The sequence below is a fragment of the Varroa jacobsoni genome, unplaced genomic scaffold (assembly GCF_002532875.2).
Source record: "Varroa jacobsoni isolate VJ856 unplaced genomic scaffold, vjacob_1.0 scaffold_226, whole genome shotgun sequence".
NCBI lineage: Eukaryota > Metazoa > Arthropoda > Arachnida > Mesostigmata > Varroidae > Varroa > Varroa jacobsoni.
Genome location: NW_019213128.1, coordinates 64,491 through 84,234, shown reverse-complemented (window position 1 = coordinate 84,234; position 19,744 = coordinate 64,491). Strand labels below are relative to the sequence as shown.

Below are 19,744 nucleotides of genomic sequence, written 5' to 3'. Positions count from 1 at the left end.
CACTTATCCAAAAATTGTATCCTTTTGAAAAGGGTACTTAAACCAAAAATTATTACAAAACTTGCAATCACATATACTATGTTAGGACACCGCGTGTGACAACCAGCCATACGCCACGGGCAGGTCTTTGAAGCCCTTTTAATGGTATTACGCGAAGGCCACCGTGTCAGGTATGCTACTCAACAGCTGAATAGCTAGATTTATAATAAGGTATCGCCCCACGCGTCTCCCTCTTATTAAAGAGGTAGCGGTAGCATAGCATATCATAGTTCTGTATAGTTGTAGCGTTATTAAAACCAATGCATACTGCTATGGAACAGCAGAAGGAGATGCTTCAAACAAGAACAGGAAGTTTAAACTTATTCTTATTTTTGCCACTGTGGTTTGGCAGTCAAGCGACTATGACACTTAGTATATAGACAGTCAGCCATTATTAAAAAAATACCTAAATACCATACCTAAATAATGGCGGCAGTCTGATGTTTAAAAAGCAGGTGGCGTGGCGGAGCAAACGTCTATCAAAATTTGAATGCAATAATAGTTCAACTTTTTCTGTGAGTAAATGAAAGCATTTTTTATAAATCCACATAGATTTAGCTCCCCCATTTAGCTGTCCCCAGGTGGTGACAGGAATACTGTTAATAGCATTTGTTATCACGCCACCTCTGACAATGCATCGCAAAGTGTGTGTCTATTAAAATAAGAGGTGAGGTGGTCTAAACTGGTGTGATCAAAACTTGATTCGCGCTGATAAACCATTCGTCTGAAAAAATGCTTAACAGCACTATCAGACCTAAAATATTTTTGTCCCATTCCCTTTTGATATCACTTTTATAAAGTAGTAGAGTAAACCTTTTATTTGTTATAACAACCGGTGTAGGTTAAGGCAAATATAGCGAATATACAACAAAAACTAAGGTCATTCCACAGCTGAATCTGTTAGGCTCGAAAAAAAGTTCTTTCTTTACTAAGTAAACTTAGAAAACGCTGTATTTTTTATTCCTGTGACAATACGTTATGTACACCCCGTAATTCTTCACGTCCTTCTGCCATCTTTCCCAGTAAATGGTGTACACCGAAGGTAACGGGTTTCCAAGAGTTTCTTTTGCCAGTTCCCGAGATATTTGTCGGGTCTTCGCATGGTTGCCATCAAACTCAGTCGATCTGCCAGAGCGGCAGCATTTTCTGGGCTCCAGATATCGTTTTCAACTTTGGCAAACGAATTTTGCCAAGTACTTAAAGCAAATGTTCCGCGCTGTCCATATTTGAGGAGTTCTTTCATGTTGAAATCGCACTCACAGCACAATATTGTAACCACAGATACAGAGGTAAGAGAGTTTTCGGACGTCCTTTCCGCTCAGAAGTATCCCGGAAATAAACAACAAATAAGGCTATATAAAAAAGGAAGTTACAGAAAAAAAATGTGACTTGTGACCGACCAACAATTTTCAAACTCCTAAGCAGCAGAGAGTGTAGTATTGGTGCATTTAATACATTTTACAGCTGTTTGTTAGCAGATGCCTTTTAAGTTTATTACATTTTACAAAAAATTGTAACAACGTAAAAGATAATACAGTTATGTTGATAATATTCACGGTGTTATTAAGCCCAATAAGACACTTTAATAGTCTACCAGAGATATAATGACAGGACAAATATGATTATGACTTTTCTCATTTCGAAATAGCGCTTTCTTTTTAAACAGTGCTTTTCTTTCTTGTCACAAAGTCGCCCGTCGACTTGAGATGAACCTGTATCGCACTTTTTTTGGGTTTTGTCGACTATTTCTAGGGGTCAGTTGGTGTCCCCATGAATATACAGTGATCACGTGTCCACTAAACTTAACGACTCATGGTAATCTAAATTCAAAACATACTGGGCTCGGTGTTGAGAGTCAGCATCCTGAATCAATGCGTGAGACGCAGTGCGGGACGTAAAGCTCGAGACCTTTATTTAGACGCCACTATTTAATATCAAGTAGGTTGCAATTAGAACAACTTCAGGCAATCTGGTACTATACATTTTTTTACTAGATAACCGACAAGGAAACTTATGATTAATCTGGGCTACACGATGCAGCCCTATGTTGAGTGTGCTGTATGGTTAAACAGCGTGTGCGTTTGTATCTGCGACTAAGCAACTGTCTAATAATCCTGAGTTTTACGATTAAGAACAGAGCATTACTGGTACACAGCAAAAAAGTTGTACCCCGTGGGTCGATTTTCGGATAACCACAAATTTGATTTCCATGCATTGTTTAAAGATTTATACGTCTTCTAGAGCTAATACTTATTATTTATTCATGTAGAACTAAATATAGCAGGAATCAGATCTGCCGTTAACCATTACATTAACTGTATTTGACTCTGGCAGGCAGTTGTGGAAATAGTCAGTAAATACCCGAGATGAGTGCGTTGTCCAAAAGACACCTTTATCTTCCTTTGGTTTGACAGGATCGGGTTCCAAAAAGAGCCACTTGAGGGTAATCTTCATACGTTCTTGTATGGCACTTGCGTTTCCAACTGTGCAAAAATGTAGACTCGAACGCCCGAAAACCAAGTACAGCGCTATTGTTTAACATCTGATTTATTTGATCGCAGTTCACCATTTCATCTTGTCTATCTGCATTATACTTGGTGGTTATATTCACAGTAAATTGGAATGACGTTGTTAGAAATTACAGTTAAAAATGAAAACAATATTTAAAACCACAGTTGCGCCTCAGGTGACGCTTCCTTCGCTCTAGGGTTTTTACAAGTACTAATGTTTCTCATATATATATATATAAATAACTTGTCAAACCAACTAATCCTGCGCAAGTAGAATGACCAACTATTGTGTACCTTATCGAAAAGTTTCGATCGTAGGATCAAGGTAAATAAACGTTTGCTCAGTTTATCGAGCGTTTACATAAGTCGCGTGAAATATAGGCTTGTACCTGTGGATCTAGGATCCGAAACAAATAGCGTTCGAGTAGGCATAACTCGCCAATCAATTGATAATAACGAAAATATACATATGTTATACGAAATTACAAAATATGTAATAACGACATTTGTCTATCGCTGGGAGCACAAAATAAACGGTTGTTCGAAAAATATGGTCCAGAATTTTGAATGCCAATAATATTTATTAACACATAACAAGCGGTGACTTTAGGTGATGACCTAAATGATTGTTATAGCATATTCGCTTATCAAAAGAACAACTGACCCAATTTCAATTATAGTTAGGTGAACCTGATCACGCACGAGCCGTCAGCTGTTAGAGACTTAATGCGTCTGTGAAGAAAAGCTTACGAATAAAGCCTATGGAACATGACCTACCAAAACGAAGATGGGCAAGCGAATCACAGTCTGCAAGACTACACACCAGACTTTTCGTAGCGTGTTTGGGCACTCAGACGGTATCTACTACCGGATAATAATGAGACGCGAAATCAAACGATTTTTTGAGTTTATTGTGTCCTGAGAAGATGCATCTGTGTATTATAGTTTCGTTACCCGGTAGGCAGCTAATAAAGTATTTAACTTTGTGGTCTGCATAGCCCTAGTTTGCATATATATAAAACATATGTTTCACGATGCTCGAATTAATGTTTCCCAATTGTTTATCCCGTGTCAAAAGCATCCAACACTTTTAAAGATCAGGCTTTGACAAAATGGATTTACCTTGTCGAAGATAAGACTAGCCACACGTCCTGACATATACACTATTGCAGGTTGCTGTATTTAGCGCCATTCGTGCGCCTAGAATATTTACCTGCTTCTCGCATATTTCCAAAGTGTTGGCCAATTACTTCCTTTGATTAATACAACAGAGAAAATACCGAACGTCAAATGGGCCGATTTTCTCCTTTGTAATGAGGATAAACGTATATGCGCATTCGAAATTTATCGTACAACTTGCATGGAACGTTCCAGTAGATTTTGAACAAGTTTTTCGTTCGTTTCGAACAGCCTTAAACGCAGCAACACAGCTACAAAAACGCTGCACTCTGTATTATATAAATACTATATGACAATAGAATACTAGAAGATTTTTAAGCAGTTGCATTGCTATGTTAAGTTAAAAACACGAACAGTGCAATTCGAAAGCGTGACATTTTGATAAATGTTTCCATAGGTCGTTTATTTGGACTTTGACATAACTTATATGTAGCATAATGTAACATACCCTCGGTGACCATCAAATTGATTGCCCATTTGGATTTTTGCCCCTCGATACCCTTGACGAATTCAGCCATTCATTTCACATAGAATAGAATCCTGTCTTGTCTGGATTAGAAAATAATCTTATGTAAAATGTCTAATATGAATGTAGTCAAACTAAACTATTGTACAATGCTGCTGTCGTCAGCTTTACCTTGGGTAACCAAATAGAGCAAGAGATACCCTTCACTTTGTTACACGCAGGATTACGCTAAAAAACAAAGCTGTAAATGATGAAGTTTCACGAATGGGCTCTACAATTAGCAGTATGTTATAGAACGACTCACACACGCAACTAATTGCTAATAATAGCCAGATTCACTTTTTCTATATGGTCTCCTTGGTCATTGGCCGATTCTCAGTTTTCCGATATATGCTATGGAGAACACGTGCGTTCGGCTTCGTAATCGCACAGCTTTATCACGTACTCATCGTGTACATCGGGACGTTCACTAAACGTTTTCGTGACAATCGTGTATAAATAAGTAGTCGCTTGGGTTGCTGAGGATTTAAACGCAGTACCGTGTATAACTGACATATGATCTATATATACGTACGGCGGGTTTGCCGCAATTTTTAGCCTCAGCTTAACTGATTATAGAATTATTTTCGTTTATCTCGTTTGATTAGAAGCCCATTCGCAAGCCAAATATGAGCTGAATTAATTCAGGCTCGATGCGTGACAATGCGGTGATTTCTGCATTACTAGTATAACATTCCTCGTTTTTATACATTAGACACGGCTGCCAATATAAGAAGATCTGAATGCTCATGAAATAGTCAGACGCTATAACGAGCACTTTGTCAACGCTATCCATTTGCATTATCAGCTCTTTAAATGCATCGACAGCTGTAACCTAGAAGAGAAGAGGGGGCTTCTTGTAATTAACTATTGCTTTTTGTGAAAGGCTGCGCACTTAGCAATTGAATTGGCTGTTGTTGGTCAGGCAGTTGCTTGTGTGTATGCCATAACTGTTTCCATGTAAAACGCTACTTAGTAATTTTGCTTATTTCCTAAATCAATTTTTCGCAACAGGGAGTAAAACAATCCCAACCCAGACATGCGCTATAGACGCTGTGTGTGCTGTACGACGCCACTGATCCGAGTCAGATTTTAGTGTGTTTACGTTATTTGCCGAACCTTGATGTTAGTCAGCAGTTTGACTGGTTGTAATTTTTCAACAAACGAGTGCTATCTTTTTTCTCGTCGAACGACAAATAACTGTATCGAGTGTCATCGATACGTACTCTTTGTACCACAGAATCGAATACTATCGAAATGACCCAACGACTTCTCTTCGGGACGCAGGGCAGTAGCTCATCCCAAACTAAGTACCTCGTAGAATTTAGGGCTGGGAAATGTACCCAAAAAGGGAAACTTGTTACTCCCGATAAGCGCAAAGGTAAGATACTTAACCGCAATCATCTGACTAACATGTATTCTTCTTTTATTATTGAAACAATTAGAGGCACATCTTAAGACGCAGTGGTCTTGGCTAACATTTGATTGTCGAATGCCTGAATGTCGAAAGCGAAGCTATGATTTCACTTCAGTAATCTTTTAGCAATGACTACGAAATCTGTTAAATTCGTGCTCAACGTTCCAGCCATGCAGCTTCCTTGTATCTCTCTAGCATTATTATTAGTATTATTATTATTATTATCGGTATATCGGAGTATTTTGTCCTATGGAAAATATTTTTCCCTTCCGAGCTGAAAGCCATTAACGACCTAACTTTGCAAGTCATGGCCGTCAACCTCGCTGTGTAGTTTTTCTTGATAGATATTTGCTTGTCAGAAAGATCTCCGAAAGAACCTCTTTACGCGGATGTACAGATTCGAACACGACTTATGTGAGACTGGTTTGTGACACCAGCATCCTTACCGGTTCAGTCATTAGCGGAACACAATCCGTTAGCTGTATCTTGCAAATAGCTTTCGGTAGTTGTAGATTACAAATAGGAGATTTTCGATTGCAAAGTAAAAGTTATATAATTCAGGTTTCGCTTTAACATAGTACAAGCGACTCAAAACGGTCCTTATATCTACATATTGTTCGATAGTGATATCGTCATCCGTATACTTACTAAACGCAGGTTTGTCCAACCCAAAACACCCATTCAGAGCACCCATTGGACATACTTGTGCGGCCATCAGAAGGGCAATGTGGAACTCGTACTCTGTTAAGCAAATACATCTTTTTCATAGAGAGAAGTGTTGTTTTTCTCTGTAAAGTGTAATAGTCAGTTTGGGTGAATAGTAAACCAACGTCAAGAATTTCTTTCGTTTGAAACAACGACCTTTGCATTTCATAGAACTTACATTACACGACAGAGAAGCGAAACAATTAGCTTGCTTCTCTAGCACCGTTTTGCCTATACTAAAGTCATATTATGAAGTTAAACTGAAAGCATGTTACGTTTAATAAGTCTCTATAAAATATCTATAAAAATATATAATGTAACCATTCTAGGACCTATATGGGGTGGAATAAGTGGACTATATGGGCCATTGCGTTCGAGCATAACAAAATTAGATGCTATCGATGCTAGTTCTAATTAATAAGTAATTGGCAGAAATAAGTAACGTCAGAATTCAAAAAATTCAGAAGCTTCAGCTTAGTGAAAATGCGTGCGTATATATATCAATCAAGTTATATATATATACACTAAGAAATCGTCGTACCACATGTCGTATGTTCAAATGTAGTTGTTCTTGAAAAAAAGAATCATCTGCATATTATTTATACCAGCCGTAATACGGGCAAGTCGGCTTTGTAGAGCGGGGTGCACATTGTTACTGTTTTTCCACACCTCTTAAATTATTCTGCCGTTATTAAACTTTTACGATAAGTTGCAAAGCCTCATGTGAGACTATGGCAGACGGATCATATTGAATGGTCAAAAACGTATTGACGATTTTTCTAGCTAGACAGATAGATACTGTTATCGCATCAGGTGGCGTTAATTCGTTTGTAAACTGAGACTTACAGTAGCTAATGTATTAAAAGTAGTTGATGTATTCAGCCGTAAAATAAAGCTTTTTTGAAAGAGTGAATTTTTTGCAAAAAATCGCTATAATTTGCAGTTTTATTGTGACTAGGACATATGTTGCCTAGGCTCACAAAACATTGTGCCGCGTATCAGTTAAGAGACATTATCAGAAGTGGCAGAAACGTAAAGGGTACTCGTAGACTGCGAAAAAAATTGATGAAATTATTGCGAAGGTTTGGCAAGGCCGACACGTCGGTAGCTATGTCATAGCCGAAGAACTAGGCATCTGCCACTAGACAGTTTTAAACTATTCAAAGATAGGTAGCTACGAAAAAAAATTGTTCAGCGCCACGCCACTTGACGCAAAAAAATATATTTAACCATACTTCTATCTTCGAAGCTCTACAGACACGCAACGGAATGAAGCCATTTTCAAACCGCACGGTCTCAGGTGATGAAAAATTGATTATGTACAACGACGAGCGAAAAAAAATCATGGCCAAAGTGAAAAAAAGCTTCACAATCTATGGCAAATAAAATTATGCTACATGGTGGGTGGCATTGAAAAGGAGTTGTGCATTAAACTACAGCAAACTACTACTCGGACTTTTACTGTCAACGATTAACGAATTGTTTACACTGCGACAAAAAAAACACTTTCTCCGTTAAAACTAAACCTATCTACTCCACGTCGAAGCGAAATGAACGAAAAAAACGATAGACCTTTAAGGGGCGAACTCACCAGAAACTGTTTGATGGAGTTCGAATAAAGTATTTTTCTTCAAGTTTCATTCAGAATTGTAGTATCAGCATGCTTTTCGTCGGTCTCCAAGAACACACGCTAGTGAATGGCTGCAGGCCTAAATGTCTGTCTTCATACAGCCCCATAGGCTTGGGATACGTCACGAAGTACTCGCCAAAAGGCGGGTTGTTTCAAGAGCTCGGGATACTCAGGCCCCAAATGCTGTTCACTTTTTGAATGATTCTTCTATTATCTAGTAACCCCGCCCTACACTTGTACAGTTATCGTTCATGTTTGCCAGAAACTTTAATATGTTGAAATCGACTAGCTAAAGAACTAATAAATAAATTGTACGTTTACAGGGAATACAAAACACAAAAATACAAAAAAAAAACGAAAAAAAGCTTAGATATGTGCTATTTACTTTATAATTCACTAATTACTTGTGCATATGGTAAATACAATTATATAAGCACATGAGTATATTAAAATAAATTTGCTTATTCTAAGTAAATTATATGTAATAAAATTCGAGGTATAGACGAAGATTGTTTAAAAAATTGTGTGCGACGTCTTTTGTTTCGTATAGGTCTAGTGTACGTTCAACAGACCGAGGATTCACTTATACACTTCTGTTGGAAGGATCGATCCACGGGAGCAACCGAAGACGACCTCATTATGTTTCCAGGAGATGCTGAATTTGAAAAGGTCACCCAGTGTACAACGGGACGTGTTTTCGTGCTTAAATTTAAATCGAACAATAAGCGATGCTTTTATTGGATGCAGGAGCCGAAGGACGAGAAAGACGAGGACTTTCGGACAAAGGTTGGACATCACTTTTACATTCAGTATTAGCATTATTGCGTTACGCATTTATGCCGTACGCTGAGTAGTTTTCCTTATTATCAGGAGTGTTAAGGCATTGTTCCATGGATTCGGATGTTCTAAACACATTGCGTGCTGTGAGTAAAGTTTATTATACTTTTTTCATTCCACCACAGATATGACATTCGAGTTGACTTGCATTCACTTAACGGTTTATCAAATAAAAACTTTGTTTTTGGTTTGTCGACAAAGGCACTGGACAGTAAAATTCATAAATTCAGGATGATGTACTGAGTAATATTTATCACACTGTTTGTCGACAAAGGCGCTGGACAGTAAAATTCATAAATTCAGGACGATGTACTGAGTAATATTTATCACACTACAAACGTTTACTAATGCAGTGAACGGACGTAACAATACGCTATATGTAAGGATATCGGTTTCAACGAAATCACTTTACCATCAATCAATCGATTTATATGATTTGTGATTTCATTACCATTGGCATGCAAGGTTACTCAAACCCATTAAACAAAAATTGAAAATTTCACTGGCTCTAATTGTTTACATCCAAAATAAGAAAATGGAGTTGCAAGCGTGATGGATTAATCAGTTGTTGTTTCTGCTATTTTAGGTGAACCAGTTTCTTAACGACCCAACAGCTCAAACCCGAGGTGGCGGAAGCAGTGGCGGTTCATTTAGTGGAACCATTGCCGAGTTAGCTGACGACCACGACATAAATTCGATAATCTCTGGCATGTCACAACGGGATCTGATGCAACTCTTTGGAGGAATTGGAAGTAACACGTCAAATCTGCCTGCACTTTTGGGAACTGCCATGAACTCTCGAAGTGGTGGCAACAGGACGGCGCGGCAAGAGGAGCCAATGGATACTGATGTTCCTGTAGTACAAAATTCGGGGGTCGTTTCAGGTGGCGGAACTGGAAGCGGCACAGCAGCCCCTCCTACAGCACAACCATCGACGCCTTCATTAGGAAAAGGTTCAGCTTATCTAGATCAAATAACAGCGATAATATTCATAACCCATAAGTATGCCAATGTCTGGAAAAAAATATATAGCGATGGATATTTCTGTGCAGCATGCAACTGTTAGTCGAAAAGCAAAGTTCACACGAATGGATGTATCTGTTTAATCTAGAAGAAGTATTTGTTCGTTTTTCACGGCGTTTATATTATCACACCGTTCATAGGAGCAGTATAAATGCTTTCGGTGTTATGCAAACTAACCTGCATACACTGCAGGCAATCGTATGTGTATTACATCTACCGGGTTCTTCTTCTCATACTTCCTCAGAATTCTCATACCTTAAAGGGGTGTGTCTAGATACAGTTATTTTAATGCATTATTCTGCATGTACTAGAAGTGTCATTCTCGACTGCTATCCATCACGATTTTGAGGTGATAGCAGGTTTAGTTTCAGAAAACACAAGGGATTGAAATGATTCAAGAGACGCAAGGAAGCGTAAAGACTAACGATTGAAGCTTATCTGCACGGCCTTTCTGTATTAAGGACCTAGGAGTATCAAAAATGGCTTTTCAAGTCACTTTGTTTTGTTCCAGAAAGAGCTCGGTCTCTCCATCTGGTACCAAGAGGAGCATGCTTGCTACGAGAAACATCTCGCTATGGTTTCCCAAAATTTGAACGCATCATTATATATATATATATATGAGAGAGAGAGAGAAAGGGAGAGATTGTTGTGTTAAAAATTGACGACAAACATTAATGGGCTGTTTTTAATAGCGGGCTCGTTCCTTCGTTGTTCTTGGAACTGAAAGGAAGCCAGATCTACTATAAAAGTACAAATTCGTAATAGCAAAGGCAGGGGGTTTCCTTTCGCGCAAAATAGCTCAAAAAGCATTTCCTACAATCAAGAATTTTGGCACGGACATTAGCGTCTGCATTTGTTGCTAAATTGTGTACATATATGCTTCACTTCGGTACTTAAGGCTTGCGCCTCTTTACACCGTTTTTCTGCCATGTATTTTTATATTTATAAAGTTTATATTTGGCCAGGTATGTGTCTCGGAAATTAACAAAGGTTATATTGATTAAATTGAATATCATCGTGATACGGTAGATGTATATATGTATATAGGTTCTAGGTATGCAAGCACAGTCTATTTTCCCGCAAAAGAATTGATTCTGAAGTGCAATGAGGACTTTTTGTAACAGGCATTTTTGTGTTGCTTTCGTTATTACAGGCGCCGGAATTAAACCTCAAAATCTCGCCGAAATCCTAAACAAAGTAAACGCGGAGGCTGCTGCTGCCGGTTCGTCATCAGCGAAGGTGGATTCGATCTCTGGTGCGCTCACCTCGCCCGAAGTCTTAGAGCCACTACTTAATAATTCGGAACTAATGGCACGGGTTAAGGGGTTTTTACCACCGATTGCCGCTGCGTCCGAAGAACTGTCCGGATCCAGCGGAACTGCAAGCTCCAATCCAGAAGTTGCTACCGAAATCAAGTTAACTGTTAAATCACCACAGTTTCAGCAAGCTGTGGCCCTGTTCTCAGAAGCGCTAGCTTCCGGTCAAATGGGGCCGATTATGACTCAGTTCGGTATGAGCGACGATGTAGCTGCTGCAGCAGCAACGGGCAACATGGATGAGTTCGTTAAAGCTCTTGAAATAGAAAAAACTAAAAAGAAGGACAAGCTTAAAAGCGCTTCGGAGGACGCCGAAATGAAGGAATAAAGAGCAGAGAAATTAGAATACCTCTGGATGCGTGACATGCGTGACGACATTCCTTCATTCAATCTAATTAAAGCAAACAAACAGCCCAGTCCCTGCGAACTCTTGCGAAGACAGAGTGAAACGTGGAGCAAATTATGTTTCAGTAAGAAGCCTAGGGACTTATTATCGAAGGTCTGTCTAGTATAATTTGAAGCACGCACTTCAACATTCTGTCCGAATAGAACGTGGTTGAGATTGAACACATTATCAGATTCGCAAACAGATGGCTAACTGAGAGGGGTAATTTAGTCGGTTTCTAATACCATGATAGTAGTTTTTCCAATGTTCAGTTAAATCATTTCAACTAGATTAATAAACATCTACATAAAACACGGTATTCTTTTTCAGGGTTGGATATATATTCTCGTTATTTATAAATAGGAACATACGTATATGGTTAGTCGGACTATACGGAATATATCATGTCATTTGGTAGAACCCAAACCAGCGACTTCTGTGATATTCAAGCAAGGGCTAAGCCGTCTAAGCCGTTAGACCGATAGCTAATGACTTTTGCTTGCTTGTCTGTTCTTCGTATGCGGTCGTGGTTTGTCTGACTACGTATATTTTCACAATGACAAATTGAGAATTCGGCATCGTTACAGGATTGTCCATGCGCGAGATTGTTAACTCTAATTCAAATAGGCTTCTCTGAATGCGTGTATGATATGTCCACGTTTGATTCATAAATTTATCTTTATTGGAAATCACCATATTTCACTAATACTTGATGCGGTATGTGTTTTATATTAGAAAATAGAGCTATTTGTAGCCAATTGTTTATTTATTATAATAAAAAGACAGTATTTCATCGTTTTTGTGTGATCGTTTGAAATGTAGAACTTTATTAAATAATTAATAATATTAATGGTAGACTTACTTGTTGTGGTCTTCTTTACACATGTCATCATGTTTGTCAGCATAATCTCAGCAGCGATTCCATTTATTTTCATTTAACCAACACAATAACAATGGGTAAAAGTTGTGTTCTGTTGCTTCCGTTTTTACCGTGTCTGTATCGATTACTCCGCATATGCGCGTATGCGTCTATTGTAGCATTTAGTTTGTAGTGTAACCTGGGAAGTTAAAGTCTTGTGTGATTGCGTTCCATTTAAGTACCGCTAGTTTGTGCTAATGTGAGCGATGACTGTCTGAACTCTAGAATTTAGCCTGGATGTTTACCCTAGATTCGCCGGACAGTCTGATACCACTATAGTTCAATATTGAGCTTAAGCTTTCTCTTTTATTCGCCAGTTTATTGCAGTTAGATTATTTTTGGTATTATTGAAAAAAGTAGATGACATTTAAACTAGTAATAATAAAAAAATAAATTATGTTATCCTCATCGGTCCTATTCACCTCAGTAAAATACGATTTATTTCATTCAATATTACGGAATGCACACAAATTTCAGCTAGAGCTCTTTGTGAACTGCTAGTTTCAACTGAATTACAAATTTTAAGTAAGTGTATGTGTAAGAAGTAAGTGTGATCGCGAAGGTTTGGAAATCACTGGTAGCTAGAGTGAAATCATATGCCCGCTTTATCATCATTTACGGTACTTAAAAATTATACGAACACCTTTACGGAACTACATAAACTTTCTTTTATCAATGACGTTACGTGCATGTATCCTTGGCATGTTAGATTCTATATTTAGTTCGTAATTATCTAAATGTCTTGAAGACGAACAACCTTTTGTCATCTATACCTGTATTCTATATATATACTATATATGTGTAGTACACATTTGCTTAGAATGTTCTATATTCTGTTTTATTATTCGCATCACATTCATTGTGTGTGTATGCTTAGGTTTGCGCGACGAAGTTCTTTATCGAAGTGAATGTTGTTTGTTGTGTATTTCTATCTTGGTTGTGGACGCTCCTCTTGCTTTCTCAAAGGATATTAACACCCGGTATATGTTAGTGTGAGGTCTGTGTGTTTTACATAAATAATAAGTGTTTCATTATCATTGCTACTACTGTAATTATTCCTCCTAGTGTAAACATTGTTGGCGCTACTATCAAGCGTATTTTCTTCGCCGTGACCACTTCGAGTCATATGTTTCGTTTTTCACTTAGATTCTAGCCGCGATCGCATAAAAATGATGATAAAAACATAGCAAAATCATAATCGAAATTATTACTGTTGCTTTCGTTATTACTTATTGAAAAAGTCCTGTGTCTTGTATTCTGTTGCTTTTTATCGTTCTGTCAACATGCGCCGAGGTGCGGTGTTGGTGTGGTGTCGCATGCACAAATGTACGTTTCCTGTTAATGTATGTTATAGTAATAATGTTTGTATCCCTGGCATCATTACTATTATCATCGTTCTCATTAATATCGTTAGTAATTACTTTCAACGAAGATCATATTAGTTACTCTATATACAAGCATACAGGGTGTTGTAACTCATGTCACCTGTCTCCTCTCGCCCTCACTTTGCGCCATTATACGTATGGCGGGCATATCTGAGTTCAACAATTCAATGCTAAATTCGAATGTGCGCGCACTGCGGTAATTGCTCGTATTCGTCTCCTTCATTGTCTGGGCAGGCGATACCATCGTTATTAGTAAGTGACAAGTGACAGCAGCTTACAACATCTTTAATCAACTCAGAAACGCAAGTCACGGTCGAAGATTAATTGTTGGGGCTGGTATTCTCATCTCGGCCTTCGGTTTTACTGCATTAGCCTTTTTCACACGTTTTGGTTGTATATATAATCGATCTATTTAGCTTTTACGAGAGTGAATGCACTTATAAAGTTTATTTCTCTTACGACCTCGTTTCAGTTTGTCTTCATGTGTCCATAATATGCGTCTAGCCGAATGCACGTGTTGTCATGATATGGGTCTGCAGTTCGTGGCTAACGATCTATATTAAACGTCAGACTTATTCGCACCTTGCAGTGATGCGATCCGAATATAAATAATATATTACAATATGTATATGTAATGTACGTATTATGTAAGGAGCGATAATTATGGTCAATTAAAATCACAAGAATCATTGCAGTTTACTGTGCATGCGTACCCTTGGTGAATAGGAATTACACACCGATCTCAAACGTATATCAAGTTTTCTAACGATAATAATTCATTTCTAAATTATATGGATCTGAAATTGTTTGTGTTATTATTCCTACCGGGAATACAGTATCTGTGAACAACAGTAGTTCAATGTACAGTTGTTGTTCGGGTGACACGAAGAAGTTTCGAGACACAATTGTGATACAATATGCGAAAAAAGGCTCTGATAAAATTTACGTGATATTAATTCAAGAGAATCGCAACAACCAATGTGGTATATACTTGCGGGGATCATCGCAGAGTTCGGGGAAAGTGGTGACCATATATCAGACCGTTACTCGTTTAAGAGTAAATTGAGGTTTGGTAATAGCATCAGTAGCCGCTTTTACGTTATTAATTAGATACAATAAGTTTTCAAAGCTTTGTTGGCTTGTAGCAGCGCTTATTTAAGAAAAGCAATACTATATCACTAATGAGATAAATACGTTCATGAATGGCTGCAGTATAGCCTCAAGCGGTACAAGCAAATTCATAACATGTCTAGTGTTATGGGTTATTCAATCTCAGGGCAATGACAACCAATAACGTAACGAGATCTAGTAAGAAAGCTCTGAAGGTACGAAGCATTACACACTTCAAATAAGACCGATTTATTGAAACGCTTTCCTTTATTGTCACACGAACAATACGATTACGGATCATCAGACTTAATCGGGGATAATAGGCTATATAAAGGGGAACACATCATTGTGTCATATTGCCAACATTGAACTTGGCAATGAATAAGTGAAGCTGATTTGATTAGCACTCGGAATTTAAACGAGCCATAGACCTCTAGATAACATTATAAGAAAAATTTGTTCCGTAATGACTACCATGTTCTCTAGAGGGGTATAGCAATTGGCAAAAAGCATTACGCCAAGTCAAGTTAATCGTCCGCAAATGGTGCCAGTTAAGATAATATATGAATTATTTAATATGCTTCTGCGATTAGGAATCCATGAACAGTGTGCTTGTATAAGACGTCGAATGTCGGCACCAGTTCTTAAGGGTGTAAAAATTTTGATACAATAGATTAGTAGGTAAAGGTGATGAGCGTAAGTCGTCATGATAGTGAGTTTCAATAGCAAACTTCTAGATGCTTGGCTTCGATGATAGCTCTAAGACATGTACTTCATACACACCTATATTATTTCGTGTGACCTAAAACAATGAACGAAGAAGCCGTGGAAATTCGTGCAGCAGTAATGATATTAACAAGGCACAATTAATCGTTCAAGTAAGCTTACTACGCTGTCATTCATAGACGGCTAAAACTGGTCTAAAAGTAAACAGTGATATTAATAGTAATCAATAGGCAACAACATGACCCTCAGCATCATCGTCGCCACAGTTATCATCATTAGCGCGCTTATCATTACACTAGCATTATCATTTGATACGTTTAGTTCACAAACACAAGTTAATTTGCTAAATAACAGCGAAATATATCGCTATAGAAGCATTATCAATGAGTATCTCAATCTATTAATGAATACACAAAAAGCACACACGGCAAAAGAAAGTGTTCGTTTTTAACTTCTCTTATAATGGCCACCATTGTGTCGTGCTAGCCAGTACTTCAATTTGCTAGACACAGAGTAGAGGGAATGAAGATCAATGAGAATGAGACGTTGCTGGGTGGAATGGCAGAAATGGCACTAAAAGCATTTGGGGAAATTGACTGGACGCGGTGACTGTGGCCTTAGGAGATGATTTGCATGTTGTTTCTCGCATGCAAAATGTCTGTGGTCATCATTCTCCTTGGAATAGAAACATTCGCGTATTGCTGCTTGTTTTTCTACTAACGTCTATGTTTTTCATTTGCATATTGTTGTTATCTGTTTGCGTCGTTTCATGTTACAGTTTAATGCGATGCCCTACTATTAAGATGTACGGTTTAGTTTATTCGAACATCACATGTGATCAAGGTCGTGCGTTTCGAACGATACGAGTTTGCTGAAGTAGGCCACAAGCTGACAATCCGCGAGGTCTGGCAGTCTTAGCTTTTTTTTAATATTAGCTAATGGACAATTGCCATAGTCGATGTCTGATGTGTAAGGCATAGTTGGCAATCGTAAATTACGGTGCGGGAGATCGTCTGATTAGACACCGAAAATTGTATTCTTATCGCAAATTCAGTCAAGTTTTCTTCAGGAATAGGCAAGAATCAGGAACAACAATAACAACAATAGCTCATCAGAGTTGCTTTGTAAATCTTATTATTATAGCGAAGTAGTGATTACATCACTTATAGCGTTTAAACTGGCTGAGATCAAGCTTAGGCTGAACTTAGCGGTTTTTATTATAAAAACGACACGATAAGCCGCACATTATAAGGGCGTGCTAGGCACTTTACGAATTATCAGTAAGATCTATAAAGATCCACTGGTAGAACTGTCCACTAAAAAGCAGCTTTTTCAAATGCAGAGAAATAAAGAAATTGAAAAACTAAATTTAAACTTGGGAGCAAAAAGAGTACGTTGGGTATACGGGCGACCGCGCGGATGTCACTGGCAGAAGAAATAGAAACGGCGTCAAAATCGGGATTTTGCAACCTTAGGACGTCGCGTTAGTGCAGGAGAAGTTCGCCTTCCAAAGAACAACCGCTGCTTTTTTATGCGCACAATGGCGCAAATCACCAAATTTCGTAGTTCCTGCTCTTTGTTTAAATTTTCGATGACCTATTTCCTTTGTATCTGCTTTGTTTATTTGTTGACTTTCGTCGCTCCACTCTTCGCGCTAATGTTAGTTTGTTCTATGAGAGCTAGAATATCTTGAAGTCGCTGGCCGCTAAAAGTAATAGAAAGGTTTTGCTTATTTCTCCTTTTAGAGCTAATGCGTTGCTTCTGTTAATTGACTCTCACCGAAAACTACTCAACATGGTTTTGTAATACATTCTGCGTGTTTGTCTTGTTTTTGCTTTGTTTGATCTCAGTTCCCTTCTTCAAAAATTGGACAAACAGTTTTAAAAATTAAACGCGATCTCACATTTTCCGTTGCGCTTCACTATCACTGTATTACTGTGTATATCTTCATGTCATTTATTATATATTCTATTTTGTGTAATTATAGCCGGACATTTAAGGAATAATCTCTCTGGTTTTTATTCCCCTAGGTAGGCTGATACAATAGCATGAGCCTCGTGCTCCGTCCTTTTTGACGGTCTTTGCGTAAGCGGAGCTGCGCGATGTAAGTTACGCTTTTTTGCAATTACTGCTATATTCCATGTTGAGTAAACGTCTGCTTGTGTATATGCTTAGTCGTGCATAATACTATTTACATCTACGAGTTGTCAATCTTCGCATTATTATTACTATTAACGTGTTTGAATGTTTCGGCCTGTGTACATGTATGCACGCATGTTTGTAGTGTGTTAAATACATAGCAAGCCGAAATTATTACCGTGAACGAATAGAGACAGCTGATGATATTTTACGAGATCTGACCAAAGGATTTCAGAAATCACGGTTTCCAATCGGGTTCTTTAATTGGATTTGCATCGATGTTTGTCACTATCCTGGTTTACCGAAGCCGCATGAAATTTCACGAATTAATCGATCAGCCCATCATGTAGCTATAATCATTATAGTTTCCTTCATCATACACTTATTATTAAGACTGACCAACGTAGATATATATATATATATATATATATATATATATATATATATGCATATACCTATATATGTATTTTTACTTAATGTCTTGATGATCTTATCGAGCCTATATCGGTCTGTGCGGTCACCAACACTACTACGGACATTTTGACAGTCATTTTGTTTCTGTGATGGTTGATTGATGATGCCACCCGGCGATCAATATCATCATCGAAATTGTTGGTATTAGTACTGTTACTATTGCTAAAATGACCGTATGCCGATAGTTCGTGCCACACTGCTTTCCCATCACTTCACAACAACTGAAACGGTTTCTTTTGCCTCAGTCATTATCACTGAATGAGATCTCCGCCCAAATGGGTAATGTGTAGCAGGCTTTTTGGGTCTTTTCGAGGGTGCTTAGACCTAGCCTGGTTTCTATATTACTTTATTCTAGTCTAGTGTGTGTGTATGTGTGCCTGTTTGGTAGTTTTTTTAATTTGTTGTTTGTTTTAGGATGCACACCGTGTTTCTCCACCGTTCTCTGTGTGATCTTTTTGTCTTTAATTATAGTAATCACTCGCTTACGATAATATTCATCTTGTTGTTGCTTCTGCTATAGTTGTACTGCTTTTTAAGCATTATTATTATATTTGCATACCCTTTGCAATGTGTATGTCATACTATAATGACACTACACTCGCATGCTTGTTTAGTCATCAGGGTAAGCATTGCAGCGTGACTACATTTATTTAAATCATCGTACCATTCAGCCATATTGTTGTTTTTATCCAGGAATTCTTGTCGTTTTTATATCATATATTATGTATTAACAGAATAAAAGGAAGTATCTTTAATTTTCTGGTACCAGTTATCACCGCAATTGGGATCGTATGCGATATATTCACATGATGTTAATTACACCTAGTTACCCAAACCATTATACATCTTGACATTTCCTTCAAACAAAAGCCTGTTTTAAATTCGGCCATATTTAAGAATCGTTCTGCGCTGGGGCTTGTTCGATAAATAGTATATGTGTCTAAGAGGCTTATCGCTATCCTGCTACTGCTGCTACTGCTGTTTATTACTAGCTTTTATTGTTATCAAACTCAGAAAACTGAAAGATCAGCGTTTCATAGTTACTACGAATATTGTTAGTTTTACACATGTCACATTTTTTCGATGATTAGTGCTATTATTGAGGTGGATTTATTTAGGTAACTATTATTATTGTTATTAAATGTCATGATATTAACTGCTCTGAGGACAACATTACCTCATCTTCTGTTGCGTTGTGCTATTTCGGCTTCGACTTCGGTATTTGGTATTGTTATTACTTCATTATTAACTCCCTTCTTCACTGCTATGTGATTGAAGCTGATACGCCGACTGACTGCGTATTGTGGACCTTCGCAGAAAAACCTATTACAATAAAATATAACTTTGATAAGTATCAGAGAGATCTACGATCTTATCAATATAATCCGCTACTAAAATATTTTTTAGCCGGGAGCTACCTGTGAAAGCCGCATTGCAATTATATA

The 19,744-nt window shown here is 37.9% G+C and overlaps 2 protein-coding genes across 2 annotated transcripts in view; one reads left to right on the top strand and one right to left on the bottom strand.

Moving 5' to 3' along the window:
• The first annotated feature begins 5,326 nt into the window (after positions 1 to 5,326).
• On the top strand, positions 5,327 to 12,339 carry LOC111273770 (proteasomal ubiquitin receptor ADRM1-B). The gene is made up of 4 exons (XM_022855707.2): positions 5,327 to 5,614; positions 8,536 to 8,771; positions 9,409 to 9,775; positions 10,999 to 12,339. Exons 1-4 carry the CDS (start codon positions 5,491 to 5,493, stop codon positions 11,487 to 11,489), a joined length of 1,218 nt encoding a protein of 405 aa, XP_022711442.1. The 5' UTR covers positions 5,327 to 5,490; the 3' UTR covers positions 11,490 to 12,339.
• The window catches only part of brp (ELKS/RAB6-interacting/CAST family member bruchpilot), a 60,026-nt gene continuing 52,616 nt past the window's right edge, over positions 12,335 to 19,744 (bottom strand). Inside the window, exon 32 of the mRNA XM_086973621.1 lies at positions 12,335 to 19,622. The gene's annotated coding sequence lies outside the window, so the exon portion shown is untranslated. The remainder of the gene's footprint in view (positions 19,623 to 19,744) is intronic.

Bases quoted from the DNA above. Each gene is read 5' to 3' on its own strand.
- LOC111273770 (XM_022855707.2), top strand. From the start codon at position 5,491: ATGACCCAACGACTTCTCTTCGGGACGCAGGGCAGTAGCTCATCCCAA. The intron at 5,615-8,535 runs GTAAGATACTTA...TGTTTCGTATAG, and splicing joins TACTCCCGATAAGCGCAAAG to GTCTAGTGTACGTTCAACAG. The intron at 8,772-9,408 runs GTTGGACATCAC...CTGCTATTTTAG, and splicing joins ACGAGGACTTTCGGACAAAG to GTGAACCAGTTTCTTAACGA.